The 21,834-nt window shown below is 42.4% G+C and overlaps 1 protein-coding gene across 2 annotated transcripts in view; it reads left to right on the top strand.

Annotated features, from left to right (window-relative positions):
- The window catches only part of ENTHD1 (ENTH domain containing 1), a 99,875-nt gene extending 80,093 nt beyond the window's left edge, over nucleotides 1–19,782 (top strand). For both annotated transcript variants that reach the window (XM_059187033.1, XM_059187034.1), the window contains exons 6-7: nucleotides 8,746–9,141; nucleotides 18,587–19,782. In XM_059187033.1, the coding sequence (XP_059043016.1) occupies nucleotides 8,746–9,141; nucleotides 18,587–19,188 (998 nt within the window). In that variant the 3' untranslated portion in view covers nucleotides 19,189–19,782. The remainder of the gene's footprint in view (nucleotides 1–8,745; nucleotides 9,142–18,586) is intronic.
- Nucleotides 19,783–21,834: the final 2,052 nt, after the last annotated feature.

The following is a 21,834-nucleotide window of genomic DNA, read 5'->3' as shown; positions in this document are numbered from 1 at the left end:
ATTTTCCAAAATATTTTTTTAAACTTGGTTTCAGTATATTCTGCAGTTAAATGTGATGATATATGATGAAATGAAATTTTCAAAAACCTACAACTATGCACACACACACACACACACACTTAGATCAGAGGGAGATCTAACTTAATATGATTATTTGGAGTTTTATGCATATCCTATAAGAAAAATATATTAAGATTGTCATTGTCATGTCAAACATGTTACTCAAGTTTCACATTCAGTATCCATTTTAAATTAGTGGTTTGTCTGTCTACGTTAAACCAATATATTAATGAGTAATTCAAATCAGCCCTCTATATTAATAATTTATAGCTGTGGCATCTTGGCAAAATGGACCTCTTATCATCAGATCCTATTTCCTTTGATTAACATAACTGCAAAAGTAGAAGCTCCTTTGGTTACACATTTTTAAACTACAGAAGGACATATTTTGGCATCCATCTTTTGTCAGGCTTGCCAGTTCTCTGCTTTGTAGCTGTAATTGGATCCAATGTATCAGACCAACAGGAGCATTGATCACAGCAATAGCTCTGCTGGAATTAACACCCATTATTAGATTCACAATATCATAGAATATAAAATAATATGTGATGATTATAGTACCTGAAATAAGGCAGTAGAATTATTGAAAAATGAAAGAGAGTTACCAGTATAGAATGTTCCTATCTGTAGGCAAAGTCTCTTAACTCAGAATTAAATCCGATGTTCCCTTTCAAAAATGATTTCATCATCATCATCTCCAAACGAGCAAAAACATTTTCAGTACCTCCAACAGCACAGCTCTTCTCTTTTGCCCTTTGGCTGGAAGCATGAAGAGGTGTTGTTGGGTTTTGGTGGGGGGTTCTTTTTTGTGTGTGTGTGTGTGTTTTTTTTAACCTCCTTACTTTAGGCATTTTAGTGATAGTCTGTATTTAAATTTGCAGCCTGATGTCTTATACAGGGAATAAGCTTCTTCCTAAAGATAACTATCAAGAGTAATCAAACCAGCTTTATAATGACTGATGTTTCAAGGTCCTATTTTGCATTAATCAAGGATATTGGCAAGTGCAAAGTATTGTACAATAAAGAAAACTGGGTACAGTCTCATAATTTAATACTGAGCTTCTCAGCCAGGAGTCTGCCAGATAGATACTTGAGAACAAAGCTCTTTGACATTCAGGTTTAAATTGAAAGAAAATGAGAAACCAGATAAAGCCAGCCAACCAAATTAATTCACTCTGTAGTCCTATCTGCTTTTTAGTGGAATTCAGAGAAATTCTCTCCCAGAGAAAGTTGGGAGGCCCTTGTGAAACAATTGCTTTAGTGTTTACAGACTATACATTTCTGTGTTTTGCGTTCAACCATATAGAAATAATATTTATTGCTGTTCTCCAGAAAATCCCCAGGAGTTCCTATGGGCTTCAGAAAATTTTCCATAAATGTTGTGCATTCCTTATACGGACCCAAGAAAACATCTACCCCAAAGCCCTTCCTGGGAGGAGATAAATAGGCAGTGATACCTGGGCCAATTGTGTACTTAACTCAGTCCTCCTCCACATGGCCCTGCATCTCTAAAAGTGGCACCAGGGACAAAAGGAGTGACCCCTCAGGGTAAACACCAGTCACTTCCCTGCTAGGGACCATTAGAAGAATTGTCAGTGAAGAAGTACTTGGTACAGCAGATTCTACCACACAATTTATTTCTTCTTCTTTGCCCCTAGTAAAAAGAGCATTGATTTAGAATTCAGGAATTGGAGGCTCTACCCTTCCTGATCCTGGAAGTCTCAGGTTCCCGTGTGTATCACAAAGGGGCTGAATTAGGATGTCCCCAGGACTTATTTCTCAACAGTTGAGTTTATTTTAATACCAGACCATCCATATAATGGATCATTGAACTGGCATTTATCAAATGACTGTCACATCCTCTGCTAGTACCTTATGGGTTGAGCAAGTTGGAGAAGATGTGTGCCCTGAAGGAGTTTGCAGTATACTGGAGGTGATGTGTCTGTAAACAAGAAATTATAATGAATCATAAGCAACAAATTTGTTTACTGCTACTACAGAGCTTAGGACAGTGCCGGTCACATCCTTGTACTTAATAAATAGCTGTCAAATTGAGACTAATAATTGAAATAAGTGAAAAATATGAATATCCACATTGTATTATGCAAAAACAAAGAAAAGAGGGATTCGTTTTAGCTGGAGGATAAAGGTTTCACAAAAGGGTAGTATTTCCATTGAGTTTAGACAAATGATAGAGAAGGGTAGGGATAAAGGATATTCTAGGCTAAGGGAGCAGAATGAACAAAACCAGAGATATGTAAATGTATGTCTACCTAATGGACATCACCTTGGAAATTGGAAATCACATATAAAGAGGGGGAAGAGCATTTTAGGCACAAAAAAGCGTGGGTGAAAGCTTGGTAGGAAGAGAAACATGATAAATTTGAAGAACTGAAAGAAATTAAGCATGGTAAAGACAGGTTTAGGAAGAATTGTTCTACAAAATGGGACAGCAAAGCAGAGGTGTGGTCTGTGGTGTCCTGTCCCCAGTGTCGCAAAGCTAAGAGACAATAGCTTTAAAACTGCCCCAGCCTATCCACTGGCTACTCAGCATCCATCCACATTCTTCTATGTATATTGGAACATCCAGACAAGAACATCTCTCACTGTTTGTCCGAATGAAGAGATCCTCTCCCTGAAATAATAAGGCACAAAGTGCTCACCCTCCTCTTCCTGAAACTTTCTGGAGTTCAGTGGTAGGAATTGACTGTTTTTCCCATTGCCTTCCCCTCTACAGCGTCTGGGAGTTTGGTTCCTTACTCCATCAGCTATCCCTTTTCTAACAATTTGTTGACATCTCCCATCTTCTCTTGTCCTCTCTTCTCTCCTGTTCTATTTGCCCTTCTAGATTTATACCTCTTTATTCCACTTCTGTCACTTCAGTGGGTTTTGGGGAAGGAAAGGTAATAAGGGAATATATCTTATAGTAGTGCTGTGAATGCCCCACCCCATATTCTCTGGGCCTGCCTCTGAGGACTACTGCAGTCCCGGTGACCGGTTCCCATATGCCCCAAGAGTGCTTATGTTTCCCAAGTTCTCAACCAGAGTTTCCTCTAGAGCCCAGAGGCTTGTTCAGCATAAGCACAGGATAGCCTGGAAGGGCCACCGATTTATTATTCATGGGGGCAACACTCAACCAGTGAAAGCGAGAGACTCCATCCCATTCCTGAAAGGACAGCTTTGCAGCAGGATCAAACCTCTTTTGCCCACAATGGTCATCGGGCCATTAATAAGCTCTGTTGACTTTATCCCTATTTTGTTTGACCTTTCCCACTCCTTGATGCATGCTCTTGGGATCAGTGCCCAGGTCAGCTACCTGGGTCCAAGTCTGTTTCTCAAAGACTGCTTCTGGGGGAACCCAATCTGAAACATGTTCAATTTACGTATTATACAAACATATTCTTTTTTGTTCACTCACTTATTGAGAAACTACAATCTCTTACACATTATGAAATTGAACTGGTAACTTGTATTATTAGTTATTTCTATTGTTTGTCAGACATATACTTTTTAAAAAAGATTTTATTTACTTATTTGGCAGAGAGAGAGAGATCACAAGTAGGCAGAGAGGCAGGCAGAGAGAGAGGGGGGAAACAGGCTCCCCGCTGTGCAGAGAGCCCAATGTGGGGCTCGATCCCAGGACCCTACGTTCATGACCTGAGCTGAAGGCAGAGGCTTAACCCACTGAGCCACCCAGGCACCCCTGTCATACATATACTTTTGTGTGTATATATGTATGTATATGCAAGAATGTATATATATTTTACCTATCTACCTATATAAAATCCACCCATGATCTTACGTTCAATGACAGTAGAAACAATGACTTGCATTTAGGTATGTCTCCAGAGTCTAATATAGTCCAAAGCGAACAGAGCTGTATAGACTCTATAGAGCATATAATTTGTGGAAAAAATGAATTTATTAAAAAAAAATTTACAGAAATGAATATTTACTAGGCAGAGAAGGGAAGGATTTGGTAGAGTGATTCGAAGTAGTTTCCAGAAGTAGTTGAGATGGACTTTGAAAGGTGGTAGGGTTAAAAATAGATAAAGGAAGGGGAGGGCATTCCATGGTGGCATACCGGGTGAGGCGGCGATGGTAGTACAGATAAAGAGCCGTGGAGAATGAGGCTAAAGGGAACTGAATGAACGTGGGGTGTGTGAGTGAGGAAGGGAGCACCTGGCCGGAGGCTAGTTTCCTGTTGAGCAGTGACAGAAAACAAGCAATAGAATAATAATAATGGGAAAAGAAGAAATGGCTGAAGGTGATCAAAAGGTACAAACTTCCAGTCATAAGTTAAGTTGTGGAGATGTAATATACAGCATGGTGACTGAGGTTAACAGTGCTGTGTTGTATATATGAAAGTTGCTAAGAGAGTCTAAGATTTCATCACAAGAAAAAGCTGTAACTGTAGTGGATGTTAAGGAGATTGAGTGTGGTGATCATTTTACAACACACGCATCACATCACTATGTGGTGCACTTGAAACTAGTGCAGTTATATGTCAACTGTAGCTCAGTTTAAAAAAAGAAACAATAAAACGAAGTTATTATTAGTTGAAAGGCAGCAGAGGTTTCTAGATAATATGTATATAAATGGAAATCAAGTTGGAGGGTTTTCAGTGGGTCCATTGATGAAGAATGAAGCTGTTAGGGCCATGCTCTCCAGGGGTGCAATCCTTCCAAACTGGAAGCATTGACCAGGAGAGCATTTGCAAGATCCAAGCCTGCCACCTCCTACTTGGCATTTAGCAGCTCACCAAACCCTGTGGTAGGGCTGATGCCCACACCTAATCCTCCAGAGGTTGTAGAGCCCATGCAGATGGGGTAGACTCTCTTTACTCAGTATCCGCCTCAGTAGGTACCGTTCGTTTTCTGAAGTGACTATAACCAAAAAGAAAAGGAAAGGAAAAACAAAACAAAACAAAGCAGCAGCAATGGAAGGCCTTTAAAGCCCAAGAAATTTAGACTTTGTCACTGGAACAAGAGGGAGTTTTTGAAGGATTTGTGAATATTAACTACAACTAAAGCAGTGGCGGTTCTGCGGAGGATTGGCTGCGCTTGTCGCCCCGGAAGGGGTGGAGCAAGGAGGCGGCGGAGACCCTGTGCTGCTTTCTCTGGACTCTTAGGCCTCTTCCACCTTCCAGTTAAGGAAACATTTCCTCTGTCACCCACTCTGCATTTAAAATCATGATTTTTGAATTGTTTTCATACTTTCTTCTTTTAGATCATAGTGTTTTGTTCATTAAAAAGATTACAGTTTAGGGGCACCTGGTGGCTTACTAGGTGCAGCATCTGCCTTCAGCTCAGGCCCTGATCCCGGGGTCTTGGGACCAAGCCCCACATCAGGTTCCGTGCTCACCAAAGAGTCTGCTTCTCCCCCTCTCTCTGCCTCCAGCTTGTTTTTTCTGTCTCTAATAAATAAAACCTTAAAAAAAAAAAAAAAAGATTGTCAGTTTAAAAAACAAAGTCTAGGGACACCTGGGTGGCTCAGTTGGTTAAGCATCTGCCCTCAGTTCAGGTCATGATTCCAGAGTCCCAGGATTGAGTTCCGCATTAGGCTTCTTGCTCAGCAGGGAGCCTGTTTCTCCCTCTGCCTGCTACTCTCCCTGCTTGTGCTTTCTCCCTCTATGACAAATAAACAAATCAAATCCTTAAAACAAACAAGCAAACAAACAGAAAGTCTAAACAATCAGAAGACTGTGTTCTTTTCTTCCTGGACAATTAGGAAAGGGGGTGGATAGACTTCAGTCTGGTTTGTCTCATTGATTTTTTTTTTTTTTTTTTTTTGAGAGAGAGAGAGAACCAAGCATGAGTGGCTAGGGTAGGGGCTGGGAGTCAGACGGAGGGAGAGAATCCCAAGCAGACTCTATACCCAACCTGATGCAGGCAGGGCTAGACCTCACAACTCTGAGATCATGACCTGAGCCAAACTCAAAAGTCAGACGCTTAACCTACTGAGCCACCCAGGTACCCTGTCTCATTGAATTTTAAGATTACTCTTTCTTTTGTAATTTTAAGTTTCTGTACTAAACATTAACATGATGGCCAGCGGCTCAGTGGATAGAGCATGCTACTCTTGACCTCGGGGTCATGAATTCGAGCCCCACACTGGTATAGAGATTACTTAAAAAAATAATAATAAAGTAAAACGATGGCTGTACAGATGAGCTTATATATCCTAGCTTTGAGATTTAGATTGAGTGTTATTACGAATATTTCCATCAGAAAGTCATTGTCATTCTAAGTTATTTTACTTTACATATTGTTAAATTTTAAGATGATTCTGTTACAATAGAAAATGCTTTTCCCCCATTTTTCTCTAATGTAAAATGGAAATCAATGGAGAAATTTTTGACTATAATTAACTTTCAAGGAATGCTTTTATGGAAATATGGTGATGTACACATGTACTTGAGAATAACATAAATCTAGCTTTCTACCAGGAATATATTAGTATTTTTTAAAAGATTTTATTTTATTTATTTATTTGACAGACAGAGATTACAAGTAGGCAGAAAGGCAGGTAGAGAGAGAGGGGGAAGTAGGCTCCCTGCTGAGCAGAGAGCCCAATGTGGGGCTCAATCCCAGGACCCTGAGATCATGACCTGAGCCAAAGGCAGAGGCTTAACCCACTGAGCCACCCAGGCACCCATATATTAGTATTTTTTAAAAGATTTTTAAAATGTATTTATTTGAGAGAAAGAGAGAGAGGGAGAATGATCCGGGGGGAGGGGCAGAGGGAGAGCCTGATGACGTGGGGCTCCATCCCAGGACTCTGAGATCATGACCCAGGTAGGAGCCCCTTATGAGATAAGAGTGGGCAAAAGGAAGATTATTATTATTTTTCTTTTATCCTTGTGCTTTGATTTGTTCTTTTCCTCAACAGGCATTCACTGAACACATCCTAGGGGCTGTGCTTTTAAGGAGCACAAACAGGACCCCTGCCAATATCTCTTCAGGGCCCTGTTCTCGGGTGGGGGCCAGACCAGGGAGAGACAAGATGAAATGTATTGATGAGTCACAGGGCTCCGACCAGGGCTTGGTTAAGAAAGACCAGAACAGGATAGGGCAAGGAAAGGATTAGGGCAGGAGAACGTGAAACTCGAATTGAATCTGCAAAGATGAGAAAGCTTGCAGCTGAGAGGGTTGGAAAAAACAGAATGCCTGACAGCGGCGGTGAGGTCCAGTGCTGGGGCATCCCAGCAGCCCTTTTGCCCAGGCTGACCTCCAACGGTGGATGAAGTGGGGAAGGAAGGTTTTTAGAGTGAAAGGAAATTTGTTTTTCTTTAAAAACTCAAAGCCTGACCGTGATGGTGACAGCAGATAAACATGCGTTGTGAGGGAGGTAATGATGTCAGCCATTGACAATGGATTACACAGTTCCTGTACCTTCTCTTCTGGGAGCTTCAGATGATTTCATCTTCCTTTTGCCCACTCTCGTCTCGTTATGCCTCTCATTTCATCAACCCTATGTCTTAAAATAATTCTCTTTTCTTCCATATCCAGCTTCAGGTAAAACTTCTGGAGAGCAAAGCCCTAGCACTGAGTGTTGATAAAAATTGGCATCTAGAAATTTGGACCAGGCTCATAATTTATAGATTCAATAGATCTTTCTGTATCAGACCCACCTTAAATATCTGTTCCTTTCAATTCTTTCTATTTATAATAGATATTACTTCTCCGTTACATTCCAGGTCCTTTGTCATAGTCTAGGTACACTGTGGTGATAGGAATGAATGAAATGGACAAGGATTCTGACCAAATGGAACTTACATTTTGGTAATCATCACAGCGGCTCTAAAAGATTGCTCTCCCGCGTAGACAAAGGGTTTATTAAAATTAGGCTGCTACCTAAAGTTGGGTTTTCTTTCATGGGCTCTGCATAGACACTGGGACAAGAAGACTTTTTAAAAATAATATTTTATTTATTTATTTGACAGTGAGAGAGAGAGAATAAGCAGGGGGAGCAGCGGGCAGAGAGAGAGGGAGCCTCCCCACTGATTAAGGAGTCCGATGCAGAGCTACATCCCAGGATCCTGGGATCATGACCTGAGCTGAGGCCAAACGCTTAACTGACTGAGCCACCCAAGTGCCCCAAGAAGACATTTTTTTTTCTGTTACAGAGGAAAAGACTCTCTTTTTTTTTGGTAGCTGGAGGTTCTATAGGGATAGACCCGTATGATGTGGCATATTTTCTCTAGTTTATCTTGTAAAAGGCAAATGTTTGAAGGTACTAAAAATATAGTGGTTTCAGAGACAGATAAGTGGGTGAAGAGAGAAATATTTAAAGACAAGTTATTTGAAGCTTTCCTTGTCTTGTGTTTTAGTGAGGAGAGAGAGAGAAACGGCCACCAAATGACTAAGACATCAGTAATCGCCGGGGTATACTTTTCATAGGCACGAGAGAAACATAGTAAGAAAGTAGAAACAACTAAATAGAGAATCCTGTTATGGCATTAAAAAATCTGATTTATTAAAATTGCAAGAGATTTGGGAGCGTCTGGCTGGCTCAGTCAGTGGAGCCTGAGCCAGGATCATGAGTTTGAGCCCCACATGTGGTGTAGTTTACTTCAAAAAAATAAAAATTTAAAAAATATAAAAAAGTAAAATTGCAATGGACTTTGAATAGAATATTTTCCGCTGTATTTTTTGACCATAGTTTTTACTTGTTATTTTACAGATGCTGTGCCTGCTCCCTCGGCAAAGAGCCCATCTTGGCAGACAAATGTGAGTTTGGACAAGAAATCGGACAGTACCATTACAAATACTGTAACTGAACACCCTTTGCAAATGCCTCTAGAAAAGAAGTCAGTTGCAAAAAGTTTTGAAACGTTGACAACCTTACCGTCATTTCAGTCACCGGATAAAGAGGAGTTTATCAGCCCTAATTTAAGGGTGTCAAAGTCAGAGTCTACTTTCTACAACCAGGCCTCTGTAGAGACACTTTTCGTCTCTCCCTCATTTAAAACCTTTAACCCAGTGAAGGAGATTCTAAGCAGTAAGGACTTTCAGAAGCCAACCCAATCCAGCGTTATTCAGTTGGACGAGGAAAACCTCAAGTCTGTGACCACATGGGGTGAGTCTGTACACACATACACACACACATCCTTCTTTTGAAGCATTCATCTGTTACTTCTCTGTGCTTTCTGGCCCTGTTTTTGGTTCTCCCCATCCAGTGGTATTAAAATGTACGTGCCAGAGTGAGGGACTTCTTCGTTGGGAAAACACCCCTTTTATTAAAGATCCAAGAGGCACTTCATCAACTCGGGGCTCCAAGTGCTTGGCTGAAGTACAGGTTCTGAGCGATTCTAATGCCGAACAAATTAGAAAGAACTAACATTAAATAATAGCTTCCTGTTAGACATTTAGGTTATTTATTAAAAGACTGTATAAAAAAGAATTAGTTATTATGTCTATTGCTGTGTATACACACAATATATGTGTGTGCATGTGTACGTGTGGCCTTTTTTAAAGGGCTGTACTGATTGCAAAACAGTGGTGGAGAATCTCTTCCCTACCACGCCGTACCGGTCACAGTGACTGTGATGGTTTTGGTGCATGGCTGTCCACTGGGAAGTTGTTACTTTGACTTCATCTCTTCCACAAATACCCCCAAAAGTTCATTGAAAATAGTTTTTGGCCATTGCCTGTGTACCAAGTACACTTAGTTATGAAAATTAGCTGAGAGTTCCTCTAAAGCCAGTTAGCAAGGAAGACTTGCTTCTGTTTATAATGAAGTACATAGTATTGTTCTAACCTTCCCGTGGACAATGCTGGTTAAAGCTGGAAAACTAAAAGCTGGTCTGAAGCCCTGTAACAACCAAGGTAGAAAACACAGAATGGGTTAGGACCCTCCAGAAAAGGACTGTGATGTTCTGATATAATGAGTAATGTGAATTTGGTCTTCATCCCTGGTTTCTGGCACAGAGCTCCAAAAACCCTTGGAATTTCCTGAGTGATAGGGGTGAGAAGAATTATATTTTTGTTATTTGTAGTAAGCCCCTTCCTTCCCTTTCTGAGTTTATGCTGAGGTGACACTTGGAGGTTGGGTGCTGGTTGCCAGGGTAACCAGTCAGGTGGTGAGAGGGTTGGAACTTTTCTCCCCAGCCCCTGACCACTAGGGATGTTGTGTTATTCACCCAGGGCCAATGATTTGATCAGTCATATCTCTATAATGGAACCTCCATAAAAAGCCTCAGACTGTGGGGTTTAGACAGCTTCCTGGTTGACAAACACATGAAGTTTCTGGGAGGGTGGTGCACCCAGAGAAGACAAGAAGCTCTGGGCCCCTTCCCGATACCTTGCCCTGCTCATCCTTCCCATGGGCTGTTCTGAGTTGTGTTCTTTATAATAAACCACTAATAATAAGTAAAGCACTTTCCTAAGTTCCACGAGCCATTGTAGTGAAGTATCAGACCCAAGGAGGGGATCATGGGATCCGTCAACTTACAGACAGCAGGTCAGAGAGATGGGAAACGTGGACTTTTGATTGGCATCTAAAGCACAGGGCAGTCTTGAGACTTGAGTCTTGAGATTAAGGAATCGAGCCCTTAATCTCTGGGTCTGCACTAACTCTGGGTAATGTCAGAGTGGAGTGAAATCGTAGGACACCCAGGTGTCCTATACATGTCTTTGTCACATACAGAGAATGAGAGAAATCCTTGTGTGTAAAACCCACACATTTGGCATCAAGAGTGGTGAGAACGAAGTAGGAAACTAGTTTACTTTTAGTTGGTCCCACATTCACCTCAGTTTTCCCACTGTGGATCATTTTCTTGTTGGCAGAGTAGGATCATAGAAACTGAGGGAAAGTCAGAGGCCTGGACTCTCCACGGTCTCACTGACCTTGGGAGACAGGCTTGGAGTTCAGGGCCTCCCTGGTAGCAGGGACTCCAGGGTCACTATTCCAGAGGAGAGGAAGTCCAGAGGAGAAAGCCCAAAAGTCTTTGCATAACTTCCTCCTGAGAAACATCTGCCTCCTGCTAAAGCTGCACACATTCTGGATGTGGTGCCAGGATACTAAACAGGAAGCAGCTTCTAGGGCCCAACATGCTAAAAAGAGATTCTGGCTTTCTCCTGGGGCTAGGAGACGGGCTGGAGCGCAGGATCGGCCATGCCATAGCAGCTCCGGTAAGGACTCCATGCTCTCAGCTGGGACCTCTGACAGGCTCCCCCATGAGCACCAGAACTACCTTCCAGGGGGAAGCGCAAACCAGAACTAGACCAGCCCTCACAAATGCTGAAACCCAGCTCCAGCTGGAGCAAAGTCATTCCTTTGTATCCCATCTCTCTTCTAGATGACAGCGAAATCCTTTCCTAAGAGCTCCTGTCATTTTTCGCACAAGATTTTTGGCACTCAGAATCCAGAAGAAAAACAGACAGCAGAAGCAGACCCACAGATAAGCTAGTACTGACATTGTAAGACAGGCACTTTAGGATAACTGGGGTGAATAAGACCAAGAGCACAGAGGGAAACATGGAGGATTTCATCAGAATACTAACATCTGTAAGGGAAGAATGATATGCACGCTCCAAAGTGGAAACATACATTAGCCAACATTAAGACCCTGAGGGCACACTTCAGTCCTACGAAATATTAAAAGAGAACTTCAATGCTGGCCGGGGAGCTGGGCAATTCTGCGGGAAATCCCAACAGGGAAGAAAACTCGGAAGGGGTGAACCCCACCCCACATTCTGTCTGTGAACTCTGCCTGGATCCTTGACTGACTGTTAAACTACACAGGGAGAAGAAGACCCCAGTGCGTGGGGAGGGGGGAGGCAAGGATGAGCAGTAGAAATGATAAATATGTGGGTAAATATAAACTTCAATTTTATTCTAATTTTGAAAATGTATATGACTATTTAAGGGAAAAATTTCATATTGTAGTTTGGATTTTAAAATGGAGACGGAGAATATGTTCCGACCCAGCGTAAAGAAAGGCTGAATCGGGGAGCTGTTAGCGGCTCGGGCCCTGGAGTCCCACTGCCGGGGCTCACGGCCTCAGCCCAGCCACTGCTCGTGTGACCTGCCTGCGTCGAGTGCCAGCAAAAGAGTTTGCTGTTACTCCAGCGTCTGTATTTTTAGTTCCACTTGTCAAGCTCGAGGCCCTCAGCCCCCTCCTAACCCTCCAGATCCATCCTGGTTATCTCCCAAAAGTCCCCAGGAGATCCTTGCTTATTCTTGGGAATGAGGAAACTCTGATCCTTCCAGAAAGGGCATTCCAGGCCGAGGAGTAATGTTGTGATTGACCAAAGAGATTTTAGGGAGCTCCGAGTCCTTCTCCACAGAGCAGCCAGACAACATGAGGACTTCTGCGCCCCACTGGAACCCCAGACTTCTCCCTGCGTTCTTAGAAATCAAATAACCTGCTGCTCCCCCAGCAGCCTGGTGTTCTGTTTGCCAAGTAAACCAAATGGCTTGGCCACCTTTGTGCTGCTGTTCCCTCGGACCGGAACACTTCTGATCTACCCCTTCCCCAGTTCGCTCCTGCTCACCCTCCGCTCAAAGAGCACTTGTGTAAGATGTCCTGACCCCCTCGATTACTTCAAATCCTCTCCCTCTATATGCTGTCTTAGTACCTGTAATTATCCTCCTAGCGCGTGTGCTCATTCGAATTCATTACATTCTAATTCAATACCTACATAATTATAGTATAGTCTAATTATAGTGTAGTATAATTATGTATGTATTGAATTGTTTGTTGTCTCCCCCGCCCCCCACCCGAGTGGAGTAGCCCTTCCTGAGGGACGGGACCCTGTCTGCCTGTTTACTATTGAATCCCCAGCACCAAACTCGGTGTCGTGTACGTAATAGGTACCCAGTATTTAATAAGTGAATTAAAAGCAGCCTAGTAAGACAGGAATGGAAAGTGTGCATGAAGAAATAACAGAATCAAACACCGGAGAAATATGCCAGGACAGAGGAGGTGTGGGGGCCAGGTTAAGGAGTTTATTGTGGACTTTATTTCGAAGAGAATGCAAGTCACTTAAAGGTATTAAGCCTGGTGAGTGGCTTTTCATATGCGTTCTAGAAAAACTAGCGTCAGAGAATGTGGAGGATTGTCATGGAGGGGGCGAAACTGGGACAGGGAGCCCCGCAGGGGCTGTTGCAGGGGCTGTCGCTGGGAAGGAAACCACCGAGTGGGAGACAGGAGACAAGGGGGGGCACTAGCCTGAGATGGGGCACGGCCGGGGGCAAGCAGGCGGGCTAGAACCCAGAATAGAACACACTCACCTCATCCCGAGGGCCTGTACCGAAGGAGGGGCGAGGATGTATCAGATGTGAGGGAAGGGGCTCGTGGTTTTTCATAACTGAGATGTGTGGAGCTTTTTGCCCCACACATTATGTGTCATGGCCTTCGTATCTTATTGTCTGATGTCACCTGCCCAGACAGAGGGGTTTGGAGTCGTAGAACTGCGGTAAAAAGACGGGTAAGATTTAGAATAGCCACTTCAGAGAAGGGAAGAAGGAGCCAATAAGACCCTGATTCAGGCACCGTTATTTGTAGGAATCCTAATTTGCCGGATCCTTTTCTCCAATAGTGCTGAGCAGCCTCGGGGTAGGAATAAAAAAGGTAGATATTTGAATTGAAATAAGATTAGGACCGGAGCTTGCAAACCATAGCTTTGGGGCCAAATGAGGCCCCTCCGTGTTTTTGTAAGTGAGATTTTATTGGAACAACCACAGCAATTGGTTTACATGTAATCTCTGTTTGCTTTTGTGCTACAACAACAGAGCTGACTAGTTGGAGTAGAGGCTGTAGGTCTCATAAAGCCCAAAATATTTACCATCTGGTCCTTTATAGGAAAGGTCTGCTGACTCCTAGATTAGGAATTAGCATGACTCCTAGATTAGGAATTAGCAGCAGATAAAGCGGAAAAAACGTGGTGGGGGTAATGGGGGAAGGAATGGGGGTAACGGAGGTGATGAGGGAAGACAAGAACGGAGAGGCAGGTGGGCGTTGATGGAGTGAGAGAAGGTACACGGATCCTTGGATCTTCTGGCTCAATGAGGCCAAAGTGTAGATGCATTAAAAGGAAGAAGAGGGCTGGAAATAATCAAGAAAATGTCCTCTTGGAAAGCAAGATTTCAGAGCAGGGCCGTTCTAAGTGATGGCCTGTTCCAGAAAGCGCTGAAGGCGCTCGTGGTTGAGGAATTCAGGAAATGATGAGGTAGGGTTGATGGCTAGTGTCTGTGGGTGCAGAGTGACCGAGACTAGAAAGACAGCGTCTGTTTTCTGTTTTTTCTATTTTTACTGTTCTAAGAAGTATTTGTGTATATGAAGGGTCCAGGCCTGGTGGTATAAACTCTTTGGAGATAATGAGCTGGGTACATTTTAAAAGATTTCCGCACTTACAGTGTAGCGGATTTCAGCCATTGGGGGACTGTTCAAGGCAGCCGCCCAATACACGTTAATATTTTCATTCTGATACTTTCACTGAATGATTTGCTGCAGCAACTTCCTTGACCTTTTGATGCTAAATAACTCTGTTCCTAGAAAAGTCCATTCCTTCTCCTCCTCTGTTTAAATTTTAAGTTATTTAGCTGTAGGTCCAACTATTCTTTTAGGTCATTAGATCATTTGTCACGCACACTGGAAGAAAAAGGGAACTAGTAGGTACATGGAAGTCAGATCATTATATTCACGAGCCACAGTTCAGGGAAGCGTGTTAGCCTGCGCTGGACTTGACTTTCTAATTTGGGGGGAGGAAACGAATCTATACATTCTCGTGCTGGGTTAGCGGTGAGTGTTCTCCCTGGCTCCAGCCTTTGTTTCTGTCTCATTGATCCCATTTTTGTACCTGGATGTCAGTAGTGGTTGTTCGGTAGAGCTGTTTGTCAGTCCATCTTTGCTAAGGAAAGAAACCACACATCACACACACACACACACACACACACACACATGCACACGCCCTTTAATTTTTTGCTTGTGGAAATCTTTAGAGCCAAAATAATGAACATTTTCCAAAAAGAAATGGGGAAAATGGTAGAAAACTGCTCTGCAGACTTGCTCAGCTGACCCTGAGCTCCCGGTCAGGCTGGTTCAGAAGCAGCGGGCAGAGTGGAGGGTAGAAGCGAGTCTAATCGTACCTGCAAGAAAGTAGGGGCGGCACCTGCGGCGCTGCCCCCAGACTCGGCCCCAGCAACTCCTCCAGCCGCACAGCTCCTGCCTGCCTTCTTGTAGACAAAAAGACACACGGAGTTGGTGTTTTATATTCAACAAACCAAATTTACAGTTCACAGATAAGTAAGAGAAGTCATCATTAATCCAATAAACCAATCGTCCCAGTAACAATTTAGTATTAGTGATTAGGGGCGGACTCATTGGCATTTCTCTCAAATTTTATGTTATTCCTAAATCTGTTTCTTTCATATAGTTTATTTTTAATAATGACATTAAAGTAAATTTTCAAATATTGTGTTTTTAAAAACTGAGCTCTAATTCATGGACCAGAAAATGTGCTCTATTAAAGGGTACAATTTAGTAGGTTTTAGTATATCGCCAGAAATTTTCAATCATCACCACTAATTCCAGAACATTTTCATCACCCCAAAGAAGTCCTGCATCCATTAGCTGTCACTCCCCATTCCTCCCTCCCCCTAGCGCTCCCCCGGAACCAGTAATCTACTTTCTCTTTTCGCCTTCTCGGGACCTCTCATGGTATGGAATCATACAATATGTGTCTTTTGTGTCTGGATTCTTTCCCTTTGCACTGTGTTTTCAAAGTTCATCCATGTTGTCACATAAATCAGTACTTCCCTCTTTCTTGTGGCTGATAGCCTGCTGCAGAGATAAACATGTTGTATTTACCCATTCATCAGTTAATGGATATTTGAGCTGTTTCCACTTTTTGGCTATTACGAATAATTTTGCTATGGACACTTATGTAAAATGGTACTTTTTACATCACCGAGCAAAACCAGAACGTCTTATTTCATGTGGACAGTTAACTTGACAGTCATTATATGTCAGGAAAACTGAGAGGAAGGAACTGGACAAAAAATAAAAATTTCCTCTGTTCTACAGTGAGTAGTTGGAAGTGTTTAGTTGACTAAGGACCTGCCGCTAACAGAAAAATTTACATTTATGACTACAGCTGGAGAGAGTTTAGAAATGTTTCTAGAAACACATTTGTCATTATATTTTTGCAAGGCAGTTCTTCTAAATGCTTCTGAAATTTAAAGTTACAATATAATAATCAACGGGTCTGATATTTTCTGTGAGTATAAAAAGTTAAAGATAACACATGAGCAGTTGGAATCATTTTATAGGTGCTATCTTTAAGCAAGTGCGACATTAATTGGCATGCATCTATCACACAGGGAGATTTTTAAATGGCAGCCCATTCTTGCCGCGTCTCTGTTGCATTGCAGCTTTGGTGGCTGCACTGTATGGACAGGACGAATGTCAACAGGAGAGTCACATAGCCTTCTGCAGTGAGGGGGAGCCCGAGCAGGATAACGCAATGGGCAGGAGGCACCCTGAAGAGAGCTTCATGTGTCTGCTACAGCTGTGGTGTGTTTGGAAACAAAAGTAAATTGGTGTGCGGCAATTAGAGATAAAGTGGCTTTTTATGGGCAAGAGCCTGTGAATCGAAGCTACGAAACTGTAAACAATGATAAGCCGGTTAGGCAGCAGTTGCAGCTCCAACGGGAAAGAAAGGTGGACAGAGAGGAGAAAGCCAGGATTCTCCGACTTGGGCAGGCATCAGAAAGAGCTGGAGGCCAGCTGGAGCGCGGCTTCCTGGGCACGACCCTAGTTTTTTATTTCGTTTAGGGGGCTTGGGTCCAAGAACCTCATTTCTGACGAATTCCCGAGTGCTGCTGCCGCATGTTCCGGGCGCTCAGAGAACCGCCAGCGTCCAGAGAAAGCCGGTGGAAGTGAACCAGTTATTGTCATCGTGTCGTCCCACGTGACTGCCACACCTGTGTTATCCTTTCTCAGTGAACTGCTGGACAATGGGCTACCCCCAAATGAGGGGACACCAAGAAAGAGACATCGGGTATGGAAACCAACCCAGAAGAATGGGGCAGGGCCATGTTAGGGGACAACTGTCGCCCAAACAGAGCACACTCGGAGCGGTGGTGTGACTCCGAATGCGTCGAGGCGCCCATCACCATCATGCCGTCTCTTCAGCACGACGACGACAGACGTCAGGATGAGGCTGACCTAGATTCTTCCGTGCGCTCCTCTGGCCTCGACCATGTGCCGATGAAGCTCCCGGTTTCCTTTCCGTGCCCTGCTGTCGCATCGGCTGAGAAGACGCGTTTCACCCCCACAATGTCTTGTGATTGGAATTTTTCCTAAAAGCTGGAGATGGGCCTCAGAGAGCTCTGAAGCAGAAAATAGAAGCCGCCTGCCCCAGTCATTTTTTTTTTTACAGGAGATTCAATTTGGTTTAAAGGGACATGCATATGTAAAGCAAATAAAATAATATGTAAGTCATGTGTGTTAAGGGGTCGGTGTTAATTTCCCTGTTCTTTGACCTCAGCTTTTTAAATTATTACTAAAGTAACAAGTCTAGTTAGCTGTAATGATGTTGGAACTGGAATTTGAACTGGATTTGTACGAGTTTTGGAACTCGTACACTAATGCACGCATGAGTGTAAGTAAGTATTCCAAGACAGGAAACGGTTCTGTGTCAAAGGAAGTTTGGAAACCCCTTGAATAAATTATTGTAGATTTCTCAGAACTTCCAATGTGCTAATGTTCATTATTAAACTCCTCAAGGGAGGCACAGTGTGCAATTACCCAGTCTTATCTGACTTTACAATCCTGTTTTCACCAAACATCTTTTTACATCTTAAGGAACACAGCGTTCCTCAGAACACGGGTTGGGAAATAACGATGTAGAATGAATGCAAAAGAAGAGAGTATGATTTTGCCTGAAATGGAGTTAAAATGGTTATCAAATGTTTAGTTTTGTGGAAAACAGGTTTAGAATGCTTTTTATTTATTATTTTTTGATGAAAAAAAATTATATACATGGACTCAAATGTTTCACATCTCAGGTTGTTTGGAGTTTAATCTCGACTGTGTTTGAGCAGTTAGAGAAAGAAATTTGTTTCATAGCTTTCGGGTTCTTGTAGTTGGTTGTTCATTTTGCCATAATATTCTCTGTAGAAAAAAAAAGAAGAAGGAATCTAAGTTACAGCTTTCTCACACTGTCTACTTTAAATGCCAATTTAAAATGCCACCAGTCAGTAGAATAGGGTGTAATACTTTACTTTTCTGCTCTCTGGTAAGTGTAGTGTAAAAATATGTCCAGCACAGTTCAGAGTCAAGGCGAATATTGGTACTTTGTTAGCTTCATTTCCATGGCAGTAGTGGTATAGGATACCTCTTTGGATTTTCTCCACTTCCTGCTTTGGGTTTATTTAGGCTTATTATGAATATTTAACATATACCATTTTAAGGAGTGTATGTTGAGACCTTGCCCATAGGATTATACATTGTAAAATTATTTATTACTCTCGTTTGGACATTGCATAATCTTTCTCTCCCATTTATACCTTTCAGTGTCAACCACCTCTGAAGGAACGTCCTCCTTTTCTACTTTATCTCTGTCACCTCCTGACTCAGCCTCTCCAGAAAAGTCTGTTCATCTCTTTCACCCGATTTTGGCTGGACCTTCCTTCTGGACTCTGTCCCGTCAGCAGTCTTCTGCCTCCTTTAAGGGTAAAGATAAGAGAGCCAGGGCGCGTCACCCCTTAGCTCCTAGGGGCCTAGTGTCTTCTGATGAAGAGGAAGATGACAACCTCAATCTACTGCAACGTCTTCCAGATAACTCTGAGTCTGCCAGGAAGCAGGCAAGTCCTGCTCCTGGCCATAATTGGGCAGAGTTTCCCACTGCAAATGTAGACCACTTTACCTCTCTGTCCTGTCCGAGTTTTCAGCCAACTGAAGGCCTGCCAAAAGAGCCTGAGGGAAGCGATTCCATTAAAGCTCTCCTTGGAGAGGTGAAAAATGCCGTAGTCAGACTACACGAAGACCTGAACGTGGTGATACGGGAACTTCATGTAATCAGTAGCCATCTGGTGAGCATGAGTGGGAATAGTCCACAACTAAGCAAATCTTCACAGCTTCCCCAGTCTTCTGAGGGGACGTCGGATCACATCTAATAAGCTCCATAGCCATATTTGGTAGAACTTATGTGGTTCCACTTCCCAAAGACTAGGATGACCTCCTGTAGATTCTTATAAGGTGGTGGTTTGATTTTTCCTTGTCAGGCTTATTAACCAATCTCTTTCAAACCAATAAACTCATTTGGTTTATTTTTTTAAAGAGAAAAGGTATCACCTTTGATAATATCAGATTTAGATATGAACTAATGTTCCTTTGAAGCTGAAGAGAATTTCATCCTTCCACGCTTTGGACTTTACCTCAAGATACGTTAAACATTAGTGGAGGTTGTGGGAAGACAAACTACAGAAGGCTGTTCTAGAGCATTTGGATAAGCAGGCAGTCCAAAGCCCTTCACAGCCTGGATAGATGTTTCCTATGGTCTCGTGCCAAGTTTCAGATTCCCCAAACCAAGGGCCAGCAATCTTTCCCTTCTTGTGGCTGCCACTGTTGGTTGAGGGTTAAGCTGAGACAAGTAAGACACTGACCAGGAGTTTTTATGTTAATTTATATTGCAAAGTGAATTCAAATGCATACTTTTTTCTTGGATTTGGAAAATAAATTTAATATTTTTCATCTAACATGTATCTTTTTAATTTGACAGCCTTTCAAGTAGAAATGTCTCAGTTGTTATATTTATGGGAAAATGATCTAGTTTGGGGGTCGTAGACCAGTGCTTCTCAACCCTGCTGCACACCAGAATCACCAGAGATGCTTTTATTCCTGTTTTATATTAATTTGAAAGGACAGTGCAAGGGCTCTGTGTACCCATCACTCAGTTTCGACAATTACCAACTAAAAGCTAAAATAATTCCTGATTATTTTGAAGAAATATGGGACATTCAAAAATATCCTAATGCTGGGTGCATTCCCAAGCCAAAACTGATTTTCCCTGTGCAAACTGGGTTAAGAAGTAGAGGGAACTGCCAGTGGAACTGTTAGTGGGAAGACTGTGATGTGGGAGGAGGTTTGGCATATTTGCGGAGGGGCAAGGAAGTCACTGTGGCTGGTGTGAAGTGGGGACAGGAAAGAACGTAGGAGATTTGAGGTCCTGGAGGAAAGGGCAAGGAGTAGTGCCAGATGATACAGGTTCTAGAAGACCATTGTTAGAGATTTTGACCTTTATGAAATAAAAACTGTGACAAGATTTTAGGGTGAAAAATGATCTTAGGGCTCTAAATGATCGTGTTGGCTTTGGGGGAGAGATGGAGGCCATGGGGTGAGGCAGGTAAGCCAATCAGAAGGCAATGGCAGTTACCCAGATAAGAGCTGATGGTGGATCAAACCAAGGTAGGCATAGTGAAGGTATGTCAAAAGTGATTCGTTTAGGGATTTGCTGATGCATTGGATTAAATATATGATAGAGGAGAGTGACAGCCAAACCCCAAGGTATTGGATTGAGCAATTGAAATTCAAGATGAATTCGCCATCAACTGGAATGAGGAAGGTTGCAGATAAGGCAAATGTTGAGGCATTGGATCTAGATCAGTTAAATCTCAGATTGCATAACCCAAGTGGAGATAGCAAGTAGACAACTGGATGTGAGACTTGAGTCTGAGAGAGAGACCTAGATTGGAATGGAGGCAGGGGTTAGTAATGAGTGGTTATTTCAATCTATGAGACTGGATAAAATTGCCAAAGGAGTGAGTATGAGAGTGGAGAGAATTTGAAGGCCTGAGCCCTTGGGGCATTCTAACAAGATCATCAAGAAGTTGAGCAATCCATGAATGAGGCTGAGAAGGAGCTACCTCTGAACAAAGCAGTAGTGTGTAGTGTTTAGAAGCCCAGGGTGGTTTCCTCTTCTTGACCCTTTCTTCTCCCATATGCATTTCAGAAGCACCTTTCCAAGTTCTTTCCAAATCCTATTAGATTTGTTTTAAGTTTTTTAAATTCCACTTACTTAACATTCAGTGTAATATCGGTTTCAGGTGTACAATACAGTGATTCAAAGCCCTATTTGATTTTGATCAGAGTTGCATTAAATTTACTCTTTGATTGAGGAAATTTTTTTTTTTTTTTTACAAATTTAATCTTCTAATCTAGGAGCATGGTATATCTGTATGTTTCTGTGGGTGTTCTCTTACAAATTTTATGTTTAGTCTTTCAGTCCATGAGCATGGTGTATCTCTATGTTCATTTATGTCTTCTGTTAGTGTTCTTCAGTAAACTCATAATCTCCCGCACAGAGGGCTTCTATTTCTTTTTAAAGACTTAATCCTTTCATGCTTGATATTTTTGTGCTATTATAAATGCTACCTTTTTGCTGGTCTTTAAATTTGGGGACAGAACAGTTGAGAGAAATCTAAATATCCATCAAGATTCACTAATAGTTAACATGTTACTATGTTTGCTTTATCTCCCTCTCTTACTAAACATGTTTCTGTCTTTATTATGTAGACAGGTAAATAGATAGTCACATGCATGTGTTGCTGAACCATGTGAAGGGAAGATTCAGATATCCTGACACTGCATCACGGAATACTACACAACTTACTACATGAATCGGGGTGATTATTCTCCAACCTACCTTTCCAGTTAATCAGTTCTTTCTTCACCTGTATCTGATCTTTGCTAAATCTTCCCATTAAGTTTTTAATTCAGTTATTCTTCTTTTCATTTCTAGAATTCTACTTGGTTCTTTTAAA

This window comes from Mustela lutreola, chromosome 8 (assembly GCF_030435805.1).
Source record: "Mustela lutreola isolate mMusLut2 chromosome 8, mMusLut2.pri, whole genome shotgun sequence".
Classification (NCBI taxonomy): domain Eukaryota; kingdom Metazoa; phylum Chordata; class Mammalia; order Carnivora; family Mustelidae; genus Mustela; species Mustela lutreola.
This window is presented reverse-complemented; position numbering and strand designations above follow the sequence as displayed.